This window comes from Oncorhynchus kisutch, linkage group LG29 (genome assembly GCF_002021735.2).
Source record: "Oncorhynchus kisutch isolate 150728-3 linkage group LG29, Okis_V2, whole genome shotgun sequence".
In the NCBI taxonomy this organism is placed as follows: Eukaryota; Metazoa; Chordata; class Actinopteri; order Salmoniformes; family Salmonidae; genus Oncorhynchus; species Oncorhynchus kisutch.
Genome location: NC_034202.2, coordinates 26,588,185 through 26,602,467, shown reverse-complemented (window position 1 = coordinate 26,602,467; position 14,283 = coordinate 26,588,185). Strand labels below are relative to the sequence as shown.

Below are 14,283 nucleotides of genomic sequence, written 5' to 3'. Positions count from 1 at the left end.
CTACCTACACCTGTTAAATTCGACACGTGACAAATAAAATTATTTGATACTACCTGCCCTCCAGGACACCAACAGCACCCGACTTCACAGGAAGGCCAAAAAGGTAGTCATGGACATCAACCACCTGAGCCATGGCCTGTTCACCCCGCTATCATCCAGAAGGCAAGGTCAGTACAGGTGCATCAAAGCTGGGACCGAGAGACTGAAAAACAGCTTCCATCTCAAGGCTGTCAGACTGTTAAATAGCCATTACTAGCCGGCTTCCACCCGGTTACGCAACACTGCACCTTAGAGGCTGCTGTCCTATATACATAGTCTTAGAATCACTGACCACTTTAATAATGTTTACATACCGCTTTACTCATCTCATATGTATATACTATATTCTATTCTACTGTATTTTAGTCAATGCCACTCCGACATTGCTTGATCTAATATTTATATATTTCTTAATATTATTATTTTACTTTTAGAGTTGTGTGTTTTGTTAGATACTACTGTGCTGTTGGAGCTAGGACACAAGCATTTTGCCACACCCGCAATAACATCTGCTAAATATGTGTATGTAACCAATAAAATGTCATTTCATTTGACTGACTAACTTCATATTTTATTTAATCCAGAGATCCCTCTCTCTCCTCTCCCTCTGTGCACACACACACACATTTTCTCGAAACATTTTATTGGTAGCATTTGCAATGTACAACAGAACATGAAAGCTTAAGCTCTCTCCTATCTGTCTCAGTCAAAGATAGAGTATTGTATGAGGTGAACCTCTTTGTTACATTTTATATTCAGATTGTTTTAAGCGCTGATTATCATTCATCATTATTTACCCCTTTGAAACCTGAGGCAAAAATAATTGCAACATAATCAATATATATCTATAGTGCATTTGTAAAATAGTCAGACAACTTCACTTTTTCCTCTTTTCAAACTTTACAAACTCAACTATTCATTTGCAAATTTATACAAAATAACTGAAACATCACATTTACATAAGTATTCAGACCCTTTAGTCAGTACTTTATTGGCAGCGATTACAGACTTGAGTCTTCTTGTGTATGACGCTACAAGCTTGGCACACCTGTATTTGGGGAGTTTCTCCCATTCTTCTCTGCAGATCCTCTCAAGCTCTGTCAGGTTGGATGGGGAGCATCGCTGCACAGCTATTTTCAGGTTTCTCCAGAGATGTTAGATTGGGTTCAAGTCCAGGCTGGGTCTCTTCAAGTCTCTGGCTGGGCCACTTAAGGACATTCAGAGACTTGTCCCGAAGCCACTCCTGCATTGTCTTGGCTGTGTGCTTATGGTCATTGTCCTGATGGAAGGTGAACCTTCGCTCCAGTCTGCGATCCTGATGACTGCCACCAACATGCATCACTGTAGGGATGGTGCCAAGTTTCTTCCAGGCGTGACACTTCACATTCAGGCTAAAGAGTTCCATCTTGGTTTCATAAGACCAGACAATCTTGTTTCTCATGGTCTCAGAGTTGTTAGGTGCCTTAAGGCAAACTCCAAGCAGGCTGTCATGTGCATTTTACTGAGGAGTGGCTTCTGTCTGGCCACTCTACTATAAAGGCCTGATTGGTGGAGTTCTGAGAGATGGTTGTCCTTCTGGAAGGTTCTCCCATCTCCACAGAGGAACTCTAGAGATCTGTCAGAGTGACCATTGGGTTCTTGGACACCTCCCTGACCAAGGCCCTTCTTCAGCTCTCGGAAGAGTCTTGGTTGTTCCAAACTTGATGGAGGCCACTGTGTTCTTGGGGGCCTTCAATGCTGCAGACATATTTTGGTTACCTTCCTCAAATCTGTGCCTCGACACAATATTGTCTCTGCGCTATACGGACAATTCCATCGACCTCACGGCATGGTTTTTGCTCTAACACGCACCGTCAACTGTGAAAACTTATATAGACAGGTGTGTGCCTTTCCAAATTATGTCCAATCAATTGAATTTACCACAGGTGGACTCCAATCAAGTTGTAGACACATCTCAAGGATGATCAATGGAAACAGGATGCACCTTAGCTCAATTTCGAGTCTCATAGCAAAGGGTCTGAATACCTATGTAAATAATGTGTTTTTTATATTTAATAAATTAGAAAACATTTCTAGAAACCTGTTTTTGCTTTGTCATTATGGGGTATTGTGTGTAGATTGACGAGACAAATAAATAATTTAAATAATTTTAGAATAAGGCTGTAACACAAGAAAATGTGGAAAAGGGGAAGGGGTCTGAATACTTTCCGAATGCACTGTATCTATTTGCCATAATGTACACTGAGGAGGAACTGACAAAGTCAGCACAAATTAGTAATTAGTTGAAGAAAAATTATAGTTGTTTCACATTAGAAGAATGTTGATTTTGTCCTGTGATGAGTTTGGGGGTTTAGCTTAACTCCTGTGTCCCTCACTACACACTTCAACAGACAAGTCAAAACACCAATGACCAACACCTTTCACGTTGAGTTACCCAGATGTTAATTTTCTATCATTAGTTTGATCCAGCCATCATACAAGAGGATGTATCATCAGTCATAAACCAAGTCTATTAGGTGTATTTATAAGCATACAGTAGAACAGGCATCAGTCAGGGACAGACACAATTACAAGGATAGACAGGAGTGCGACAGCCAAGCCAACAGAGGTACAGAGGTCACCACGACAACAGTGAAACAGAAACAACAATTAAAACAAACAAATAATACATTAGGACAACCTCATATTTTTCGAGCATAAACACATTAATAAATAAGCAGATATGTAGATCATAGCTATCGATAAATCAATCACTGAATGAATGAGTTTAAAGGTCCAAGTCCTGGACAAACTAATGGTTGGTAGGGCGCATACACGTAGAATCATGATTCTATTTCTATGGTAGGGAGGGAGGAGTCCCTCTGGCTCAAGCATGCATCTATTTTGGCAAAAAGAACAGAGTCAAAAGAACCCAAAGTATCCCGGCGTAGTTTCAGTGTTTGACAGGTAGGGGTCAGGAGTCTTTCAGGAGTTTCCACATAGGCCTAATCGGGGAGCAGCGTATGGGTTTGAGTTTTCTCAGCTGTGTCACACTGCAGTCTATATTGTATGATCATCTGATTTACAAACCTTTATGTCACATAAAAAGGCAGAAAGCATTTTCCAGGTAATTCGTTTGCATACTCCCAGGCTCAGCAGGGTTCTCTCAGCGGTTCTGGCTTCATCTGATCCATACCCAGGCAGGTAGCCAGGCAGAGACATTATTTGGCAAACATATGAATGCTGACAAGTTAGATGAGAGGATGAGAGAGATAGATATACATCCACATTCATCCACTCTGACAGACACGCACGGATAAACAAACATGTGTGGACACACGCACATGCGCACATGAACTCACACGAATGCACTGAAACACACACACAATCTCTCTCATTATCTAATTCTCTCCTTCCTTCCATCGGCTCCTTTTTTACATCACATTTTCGAAGAGCTGCATGGATCTCATCATCATTTCATCCTGAGGGGAGAAGAGGAGAAAGATGGTAAGACAGAATGTTGCAGCTCGGATGGTTGAAGGGCAGCTCTCTGAGAACTGCTGGAGGATCTTGGATGGTTGGTGGCCTGGCGGTTGGGAGCTTGGGCCGGAGGCCGATAGGTCGCTGGTTCGGGTCCCCATTTTGACTTGGTGGGAGACGTGCCCTTGGGTGAGGTGCTTGACCCTGGTTGCTCTTGTGGGTCGCTCTGGACAAGAGCCGGTTAGATGACTGATTGTAATGTAAATTTTGAGCAACTTCACTGCACGTAGATTGTATGTTTTAATAATATTCAATAATAAAAAAAATATTAAAATATATATATATTTAATAAATTAGCTCAAATCTATAAAAGCCTATTTTCACTTCATCATTATGGGGTATTGTGTGTAGATTTAAGATCATTTGTTTTATTTAATTCATTTTCGAATAAGTCTGTAATGTAACAAAATGTGGAAAAAGGGAAGGGGTCTGAATACTTCCCGAATGCACTGTGGACACCAGCAGCAATATAAAATGTATAAACATGCATGTTCTATACATACCTCCTGGCATGCGACAATGAACTCCTCTAAAGTCACAACTCCAGCTTTGTTTTTATCCATTTTCTGTGGGAAGGGAAAAAGTGAGTGAAATGTACATTTTTAGGTAAGTATGAAATTGTTATGTGGTTTAAACTGTTGTGCCCTACTAAGGGGTAGAGTATGCATGTGCTTTAATATTACATTATACTCTAGGATATCAAGTCACCTGGAAAAAAGCATCCACATGCTGTTTAGGGACATCTCCCTTGAGTGCAGGGTAGGTATATTTCCCCATCATGTCGTAAATGGCCCTCACAATCTCAGTCATCTCCTGAAACACATAAATACAAACGGTATTAAAACAAGATTACTTCATATGTGAATCTTTCAATACATAACTGACATGTAAATACAAACAGAGACCTCTCTGTTAATGTATCCATCATTGTTGATGTCGTAAAGATGAAAAGTCCACTCCAGCTTCTCTCTCATAGTGCCCCGCAGCAGTGTAGACAGTCCCATTACAAACTCCTGAGAGAGTCACCACATGAGCGAGATTAAAGATAAAATACTTAGTAAAGACTGAGTGAATAAGATAGACATAATTCTTCATATTCCTTCATTTAAAGCTGGGGTCGGCAACAGGTGGCCCACGAGTGATTTATTTTGGCGCCCAAAAATTTTCAGTAAAGAAAAAAAAACATGTTTATTTTTTGGGGGATTTTCTTTCTTTTTTTCTTTGTTCCAAAGTATTCCCACGAATAAAAGAAATACATTATATGATTGTATCTCAATGTAATCAAGGTATGAATGTATTTTTATTTTCAAATTACAATATCTTTTTGGGCTTAGTTGTGGTCAATTTGCAGTGTACAAATTATTATAAATATGTTCTGGTCCCCCGTCCATCGGCTCCAACAAAAATCATCCCACGGCTGAATCTAGTTGCCTCCCCTGATTTAAACTGTCCACTGAGTAATAGTGATGGTGTTTGGTTTTTACCTCAAACTTAATGGATCCATTGTTTGTTGTGTCAAATGCATTGAAGAGATAATGAGCGTAAGTGCTGGCATCTGCAACACAACCAGATACAGGCGTGAGATTTTATAACCCCATAGTAGTGCTAGTAAACGAGTCCCAAACAAGTAAGGAAAGTCATGTTATGTGTCTAAATGAGAGGTATCTGGCTGTACTGTACCTCCATGGGGGAAGAACTGGGCGTAGATGTGTTTAAATGTTTCTTCATTCACCACTCCACTCGGACACTCCTGTGGAAACCATGTGAAAACACTATTTCAAGCTAAAATAATGCAGCTTCTTCTGGGTAACGGCCAGATCAACCAATCATTTACACTCGAATGGTACCACCCATGGTTACAGAGAATTAGCGTCAATCAAATCCGACAGCTAATTAACTGGAAATTAACTAGCAATTTCCATATAACTTGTATGTGGGTGTATGTCAATGTGTGGGTGGGTATTTGAGCATGTGTGTATGTAGAGAATATATGTTTATATATATTTTATTTAAAAAATGTTTGGTTTATATGGGTAATGCAGCATGTAATTGTTGCTATGGTGTATGATAGGCTTAGTTGTTCTGGCTGCAGGCCGTACAATCTGATTAGCACCATATGAAGTGATGAAGGCGCGAAGCTAAAATCATTTACATATTGGAGTCGCAGATGAAAGAGAACAGAGCTTTGACAAACACTTGTGAAGATGAGAATCAACATAAGCAGGAGTATACATAAGTGGCAGGGAGAGAGATAGAGTAAAGACAGGCAGAAAGAGAGAGGAAAAGAAGACACAGATAGACAGACAGTAAAGAAAGGAAGAAGGCTGTGCGTACATTCTTGAAGCCGCGGTAGAGGATCTGTAGCTCTCTCTTGGTGAAGTTGGTCTGGGCCTCCAACTGCTCCAGACCCTCAGGCCTGTGACACACCATGGTCATCTCCAACTCATCATCAATCTTGTCTAGATAGATAGAGATTCATTGTATGTTTATATAAGGGACAGATCAAAATGTATTGTGGGGAGGGGCTGTTCCAACTTTATGTGTCATTAAAAAAATGCACCCCCCCCTCCCCAATGCAAAATATATTTTCATAAGATCCTCCCCTTGTACAGTAAAATAAATGGAAAACCCTCCCCCCATAGAATTAATTACAGATAATGTTTACGATCACAAAAACAATAACTGTAGTAACCCTATGTTCATAAACGCGGATATCAACTTCACCACTTCAGCAAGCTTTTGTGGCACAGTTGATCCCACACAGGGCTACAGGCCAGAAGGTTGGGGGTTCGCCAACCACCAGAGATGAGCTCACTCTCTTTGCCTGTTTCATTACACTACGATCAGAACTGGCTACCGACAATGATCAGCTAAGGGGAAATCAGATTTTCAACATAATTATATAAAATATATTCAATGAATTTTCCGACAACAGGTTTCTATGCCAATGCACCATACAACCAATAAACAAAGCATACCGACTTCGGCATTTCAATATCATGGCACTTCAAAAGTTTGGAAACACCTACTCATTCCAGGGTTTTTCTTTATTTGTACTATTTTCTACATTGTAGACATCAAAACTATGACATAACACATATGCAATCATGTAGTAACCAAAAAAGTATTAAACAAATCAAAATATATTTTATTTGAGATTCTTCAAAGTAGCCGACCTTTGCCTTGATGACAGCTTTGCACACTCTTGGCATTCTCACAACCAGCTTCACCTGGAATGCTTTTCCAACAGTCTTGAAGGAGTTCCCACATATGCTGAGCACGTGTTGGCTGCCTATTCTGTCCTCACAGGCACCTGTGAGGCCCAAATGGCCTAAATGTTCCATCCTAACAGGCACCTGAGTCTGTGTAGGGATGTGATTTGAATGTGACTGAAGGAGTGGGATGGTTGTTTAGATTTATTTTTCTATTTTGCAAAATCATGAAAAATAAAAAACAGAAAAGCTTTATTTACATAAGTATTCTGACCCTTTGCTATGAGACTCGAAATTGAGCTCAGGTGAATCCTGCTTCCATTGATCATCCTTGAGATATTTCTGCAACTTGATTGGAGTCCACCTATGGTAAATTCAATTGATTGGACATGATTTGGAAAGGCATTACAGCTCTTTATATGAGGTCCCATAGTTGACAGTGTATGTCAGAGCAAAAACCAAGCCATGAGGTCGAAGGAATTGTCCGACACAGGATTGTGTTGAGGCACAGATCTGGGGAAGGGTACCAAAACATTTCTGCAGCATTGAAGGTCCCCATGAACACAATGGCCTCCATCATTCTTAATTGGAAGAAGTTTGGAACCACCATGACTCTTCCTTGAGCTGGCTTCCCAACCAAACTGAGCAATCGGGGGAGAAGGGCCTTGGTCAGGGAAGCGACCAAGAACCTGATGGTCACTCTGACAGAACTCCAGAGTTCCTCTGTGGAGATGGGAGAACCTTCCAGAAGGACAACCATCTCTGCAGCACTCCACCAATCAGGCCTTTATGGTAGAGTGGCCAGACAGAAGCCACTCCTCAGTAAAATGCACATTACAGCCCACTTGGTTTTCCAAAAGACGCCTAAAGGACTGTCAGACCATGAGAAATAAGATTCCCTGGTCTGATGAACCAAAGATAGAACTCTTTGGCCTGAATGCCAAGTGTCACGTCTGGAGGAAACCTGGCACAATCCCAATGGTGAATTATGGTGGTGGCAGCTACATGCTGTGGGGATGTTTTTAGCAGCAGGGATTGGGAAACTAGTCAGGATAGAGGGAAAGATGAACGGGACAAAGTGGGGCGAAGGTTCACCTTCCAACAGGACAACGACCCTAAGTACAGTGGCTTCGGGACAAGTCTCTGGATGTTCTTGAGTGGCCCAGCCAGAGCCCGGACATGAACCCGATCGAGCATCTTTGGAGAGACCTGAAAATAGCTGTGCAGAGACGCTCCCCATCCAACCTGACAGAGCTTGAGAGGATGTGTAGAGAAGAATGGGAGAAACTAGAGGTGTGCCAAACTTGTAGCGTCATACCCATGAATACTTGAGGCCGTAATTGCTGCCAAAGGTGCTTCAACAAAGTACTGAGTAAAGGTTCTGAATACTTATGTAAATGTGATTTTATTTGCATACATTTGCAAAAATGTCTCAAAATCCATTTTTGCTTTGTCATTATGGGGTATTGTGTGTAGATGGATGAGGGAAAAAAGGTTTTAATCAATTTTACAATAAGACTGTATCGTAACAAAATGTGGAAAAGGCCAAGGGGTCTGAATACTTTCCGATCGCACTGCATGTCTTCAATCATTTCCAATGCCTTTGCGAGTGATGTGTCAAGGACTGTGTCTGCAGCTCTTTTCTCCCTTCTTCTCACACCCCTGCTACCACTGCTGATGCTGTGTGGCATCGGTGAGGAGCAATCCAGTGAAGTACGTCTTTGAGGTGGGCTCAGGATAGAGCTTCCCAGGTCCTGCATGGAGACTGTTTCTAATTCTGCACTGCAAATCTGTGCAGGATATGGACTGGGGGCTGATCACCAGACAGCACTGATGGCAGAGCTAGTGCTTGGGGCCAGTGAAAAGGCAATGCTGGGGCGCAGAGAACAAACCAGGTGCTGTCTCCATTCACTGGTGTTTGAGCGTTGAAAAAGAAAAGTAAAGGGCTATTTAGTACACATCCAAAACATTAATGAACATCGAATATCATTAACCGAGACTACAATAGACTATATATTGTTGCAAACATTTGAGCAGAGTTGAGTAGGCCTGGCCTGGCCTAGCTACTCAACTTTGCTCAAACAAAATTATTTTCTTTCTATGACAAAATGGCATTGGATCAAAAGTTGTAAAGATCTTTAGTTTGGTTGGTTGGCTTGCTTGCTATCCCTGCCTGTGTACGCTGCTAGCCAGCCAAATAGCTAGCGCTAGCTTGCTAGCTACTGTTAGCAAAACATGGCTACTCTTTTCGCCGACTACAATATAACATACAATAACATACCCCATCCTTTGGTGAAGATGGCATGTTGCTTTCAGTCTTCCCATGCTCCACGTGCCAAACAAGCCAGCAGCAACATTTCTGGAGTAGCCTTTCCACCGGAATCTCCACTGCGGCCCTTGTTTCTTTTCTTTGCATTGTCGAACTTGTCACAAACTCTTCCCCAATTTTTTGAACAAGTGGTTGGGTCGGACCCCAGTGTCTCCGCAATCTCCCTCCATGAATTGGCATTTACATGCTAGTCTTTATATAATGCAGTGGAGAAGGTACTTCTTTACCTCCTCAGTCAATCGATGCTCAATGTTGTCGTTTGTCATGTCGAATCCACATAGTTTCGGACTAAATCAACAAAAAGCAGAAACTCGTGTCAACCCTACAGTTGACCAATCAAGGACGAAGGTGCACACTTTGTACAAAATTATAAAATGCAGTACTACAGGATATTTCTTAACGTAGCTCTTTATTAGCTAGCTATAACTGGCATGTTCACGTATCGCCAACCAGGATCAAACTGACGATGACCTAACCATTTGGGTAGTCTTAACCAACCATAGCACAGTATGATATGGCGGTAAAATGCATCCAATTACAATTCAGTATGTTTACACATATGAATATTACAGAGGGGTGTAGACTTCGGCTTCCAAACTTCGGCTGGTCCTTGAGAAAAAATGTTGTGTGCCCGAACAGCCGACGAACCCTAACCGAACTCCAAAACGAACAAAAACATCGCAAAATGAAGTCATAGTATATGCACAAACTGTACCTGGAAGCATGCGGCCGCCTTTGAGGAGGGAGGGAGCAGGTTAGCATTTTTTGTCATCAATCTTGTTCTGGAGGTAGCTCTGCAGAGTGTCACTACCTGGCACAGACACAAAATCAGATTTTTTTTTAAGCCTTAACCTTAAGCACACCGCTAATCCTAATGCCTAACCCTAACCTTAAATGAAGACCAAAATGTAAATGTTTGGTTTCAGGAATTTTTACAATATAGCCAATTTTGACTTTGCAGCTGGCCCATCTAGTGGAAATTACTTAGTTCTGCCTCCTGGACAAGACTCATAAACATCAACCTGGGCCTCCTGAGTGGCGCAGTTGTCTAAGGCACTGTATCACAGTGCTAACTGTGCCACTAGCGATCCTGGTTCAGGTCCAGGGACTGTCGCAGCTGGCTGATGTTCTTGTCCCATCACACTCTAGCAACTCCTGTGGCGGGTCGGTCACCAGGTGTACAGTGTTTCTTCCGACACATTGGTGTGGCTGGGTTAAGTGGGCATTGTGTCAAGAAGCAGTGTGGCTTGGCTGGGTTGTGTTTCGAAGGATGCATGTCATCCTGAAGGGAGGGAGGAGGGATGAGAGGTATGGCAAATTGGACTCCCTTCATTGACTTGGGGAACTGTACTGATGGTAACTTTGTGCTTTGGGTGCCAGAGACAGATGGATGTTGGGTAATGATGTGATGAGCTGGTGTCCTCTCAGGGGGGTTGTTTATCACTCAGACAGCCTCTGGTATACTGTAGGAGAGGAAACAGACACATCAGTGCTCCTCTCAGAACAAACATAGGGGCGTCACGCACTCCAAAAATCTGATGGGGCACAAAGTATGTGAGGAAGGCTTGAGGGTGGTCCGGGAACCCCTCCCTGTCCGTAAATTGGAGAATTTGGCATTTTCAAAAAGCTCTTTCCTGCAATCTAGAGCCATAATCATTATGCATCATTCTATGTAAAAAATACAGTATGTCTATTTTTCTGCATATCTGAGTTGCCTGTATCCGACTGGTGGTTCTATTTTTTAAGAAACTAAATATTCTTCTCTGCATCGCTGCTAACATCTGGGTAAAAGAATGAAAGGATTGTGAGTCTTATTCAGTACATTTAGTTTAGTTTTTCTAAAGTCTACCAACCTTGCCAGCAGGCATGCCAGGTAAGATACAGTAGTTAGACAAACTACCCACTGGGCACAGACATCAATTCAAAGTCTATTCCACATTGGTTCAAAGTAATTTCATTGAAATGAGGTGGAAACAATGTTGATTCAACCAGTGTGTGCCCAGTGAGTAGCTACTCTGACTTGATTGATAGCCTGAAATGGCTTCTTGGTAGCTAATTATGAGGTTGGGCGATCTTTATATACAGTCCAACTGTTAGGAGAGGGAAACTGCTGAGGGGGGAAAAGACCACAATGGAATGATAGATGTGAAGGGTCCCTGATGATGCCGCGCCCTACGCAGACACCACTTGTGCTGGAGGTCTACAATGGCAGGGAGCTGGATCAGGGACCCTTCACATCTATGCCACAAACTGTTTGCCCTCCTACCATCAGGCAGGCGGTACAGGTCTCTACGTTCCTGCACTAGCAGGCTCAAGAACAGTCTCTTTCCAACTGAACTCTGTGACACGGCACTAGCCACATCCACCCACCCACCACTTAGTACTGCCTCTCAGGGACCTTGTTGTATTACTCTCTTTGCACTCTTCACGGTACTACTGGACTCTGATATTGCTTTGCAAAGTCTGATTAAGGACTTTATTCAGTTGTACATGTGTACCTCGGTAACCTCATTGCTGCTATTTCTGCATTTCAATTGCATGCCTCCTTGCACTTTCAATTTGCCTTCATTGCACATTAGGCTTGCCATTTGTACTTGCCATTTGCCTTCATTGCACATTTATACATCCTACTTAATGATATACATTGTACTTAATTGTTACACTTGTACATTTTTTGTACTCTTTTATTTGCGCTTCTGTTTAGATGCTAACTCAAATCAAATCAAATCAAATCAAATTTATTTATATAGCCCTTCGTACATCAGCTGATATCTCAAAGTGCTGTACAGAAACCCAGCCTAAAACCCCAAACAGCAAGCAATGCAGGTGTAGAAGCACGGAAGTACAACTGCATTTCGTTGTACTGTACTTGTTCAATGACAACAAAGTTTAATCTAATCTATACACTCACATATGCATGTGCTCACACACACACACACACACACACACACACACACACACACACACACACACACACACACACACACACACACACACACACACACACACACACACACACACACACACACACACACACACACACACACACACACACACACAGGGTGCGAGGGAGGGAAAGGGTGCTAGGGAGGGACATGAACATGAAAGAAATGAGACTGATGCAGGGGAAATGGACCATGTGGAAGGTGGTACTTTGCAGGGGGCGTCAGTGAGCCCACCCCCCTCCCATCATTCAGACTGAAAAGACTTACTGACTGCTGTACTGACCTTCCTGTAACTCCTAATGATTCACACTGCATCACAATGGGTGTCTGTCTGTACCTCTTTCACATCATAGTTCTACATACTTTTGTGTGGTAATCATTTGGGAACGGACCATATGACACTCCATCGCTCTGTTTGGGTGAAGAGTGGAGTGGTCTTTAGTGCCTAGCTCCTACACGCAGCTCCTTGGTAATAGGTCCCTTAACACACTGTGTAATCACCACTCTACCAATCTGGACACCCTTGCTGGATAGGCATTTCTTTATCCGTTGAATCCATTTGTGCAGTACAGCTCATATTGAATCTTGATATATTGTGTTTTGGTTGTTAGAGGGTTAAATCCTCTGCTCATTACTGTATCAGGGAGATGTGATTTAATTTGAATCCATACTTGAACTGATCAAATGAGGATGTCAGTGAATTCAGATCACGTATCAGTACCAAACAGTGGCGGACAGTGCCGTTTAAGATGAGGGAGGACATTTTTTTTAATGAGCATAGCCTTATTTCTATTACAGCATATTGGATGACTGTCATTCAATGTAACAGTGATAGGTTTAGGCTACAACATGATGCTAGAATTTTCCCTGTATCCATCCTGAGGTTACTACAACCTAGCCTATGAATTACATTTTACAACGTAGGTGCATACAGGTCGAGAGACAAATTTAAGGTGACAGACAGTGACACATGGACAGCCAGTGACATTCAATACAGCCTTGCACACTCTTGCCTGCATCTAGCTGATATAGGGTGTAATCATTAGTTCAACAGTTGCAAACAAGAGTTTCTATTGAACAAATTCAGGTATGTTTATCCCCATTTTGTCCCGTTTGCTTCCGTTTAAGAAACGTTTTTCAACAGAATCAGCGGAATGAATACACCCCTGATCACATGTAAACACAGTTCACTTTCATAGCAGGCACGTTGTAGTCATTCTTGTATCTATGCACTCTCCTCTTACCTCTTCACTTCGCTTGTGGACTTCAATGCACAACACATCAGCTGTATGTGACTGTCAAAAAAACCTTTCCAAGCCAAACCGTTACACACAGCTTACATCGTTGTCACCATATTAGCTAAAGTAATGTCATAGTCAGCATATCTAATGGGACTAAAACATTAGTCAACGCGCTACATTCATACAGTAACATTGCAGTGTACAGTCAGTAAGTAGTTACACCGACGGGCCTCATTGCAGTATATTTGTAAAACCAAAAGCTTACATTGACTTGGAAGAGTTCCAATGCTGTGTTGGAAAGTCATAGTGTGCTAGCTAACATAGAATCCCTCTGTTAATTCAGGGTGTTACAGTAGGCTAAACTAGCTAGCTGCATTTGCTAGCTAAGTAACGTTTTGTGAAACTGAAAGTAAAAAAATATATTTCTCTCTTGCTTCTCCTTCATTTTGATTTTTTTTGTTGTTGTTCAACTACTGTCTTTCTCTCTCTTTGAGTCAACTACTCACCACATTTTATGCACTACAGTACTAGCTAGCTGTAGCTAATGATTTCAGTACTAGATTCATTCTCGGATCCTTTGATTGGGTGGACAACATGTCAGTTCATGCTGCAAGAGCTCTGATAGGTTGGAGGATTTCCTCTGGAAATTGTCATAATTACTGAGTAAGTCTATGGAAGGGGATGAGAACCATGAGCCTCCTAGGTTTTGCCTCTTGAATGTATCCAGAGGAGGACGGAAGCTAGCTGTCCTCTGGCTACACCATGGTGCTACCCTACAGAGTGCTGTTGAGACTACTGTAGACCTTCATTGCAAAATGTGTTTTAATCAATTATTTGGTGACGTGATTATATTTAGTATAGTTTTATCTAAAAACATTAACTTTTAAAATGTTTTTACTATTGTTATTTTTATGAAATTTGCTGAGGAGGATGGTACCTCCTCTGAGGAGCCTCCACTGGTACGAAAACTGATCATGCAGTTGAAGAGGACAGACTAC

The 14,283-nt window shown here is 41.9% G+C and overlaps 1 protein-coding gene across 4 annotated transcripts in view; it reads right to left on the bottom strand.

Annotated features, from left to right (window-relative positions):
* Positions 1-665: 665 nt before the first annotated feature.
* Positions 666-14,283, bottom strand: part of LOC109874401 (Kv channel-interacting protein 1-like) — a 51,053-nt gene continuing 37,435 nt past the window's right edge. For 2 of the 4 annotated variants that reach the window (XM_020466283.2, XM_031809468.1), the window contains 7 exons: positions 5,893-6,017; positions 5,239-5,308; positions 5,043-5,113; positions 4,464-4,571; positions 4,267-4,371; positions 4,062-4,124; positions 666-3,500 (listed from right to left, as the gene is read on the bottom strand). In XM_020466283.2, coding sequence (XP_020321872.1) covers positions 3,453-3,500; positions 4,062-4,124; positions 4,267-4,371; positions 4,464-4,571; positions 5,043-5,113; positions 5,239-5,308; positions 5,893-6,017 — 590 coding nt within the window. In that variant the 3' untranslated portion in view covers positions 666-3,452. Of the gene's footprint in view, positions 3,501-4,061; positions 4,125-4,266; positions 4,372-4,463; positions 4,572-5,042; positions 5,114-5,238; positions 5,309-5,892; positions 6,018-9,814; positions 10,563-14,283 lie in introns of all 4 variants that reach the window. The other 2 variants (XM_031809470.1, XM_031809469.1) reach the window with 2 other exon arrangements.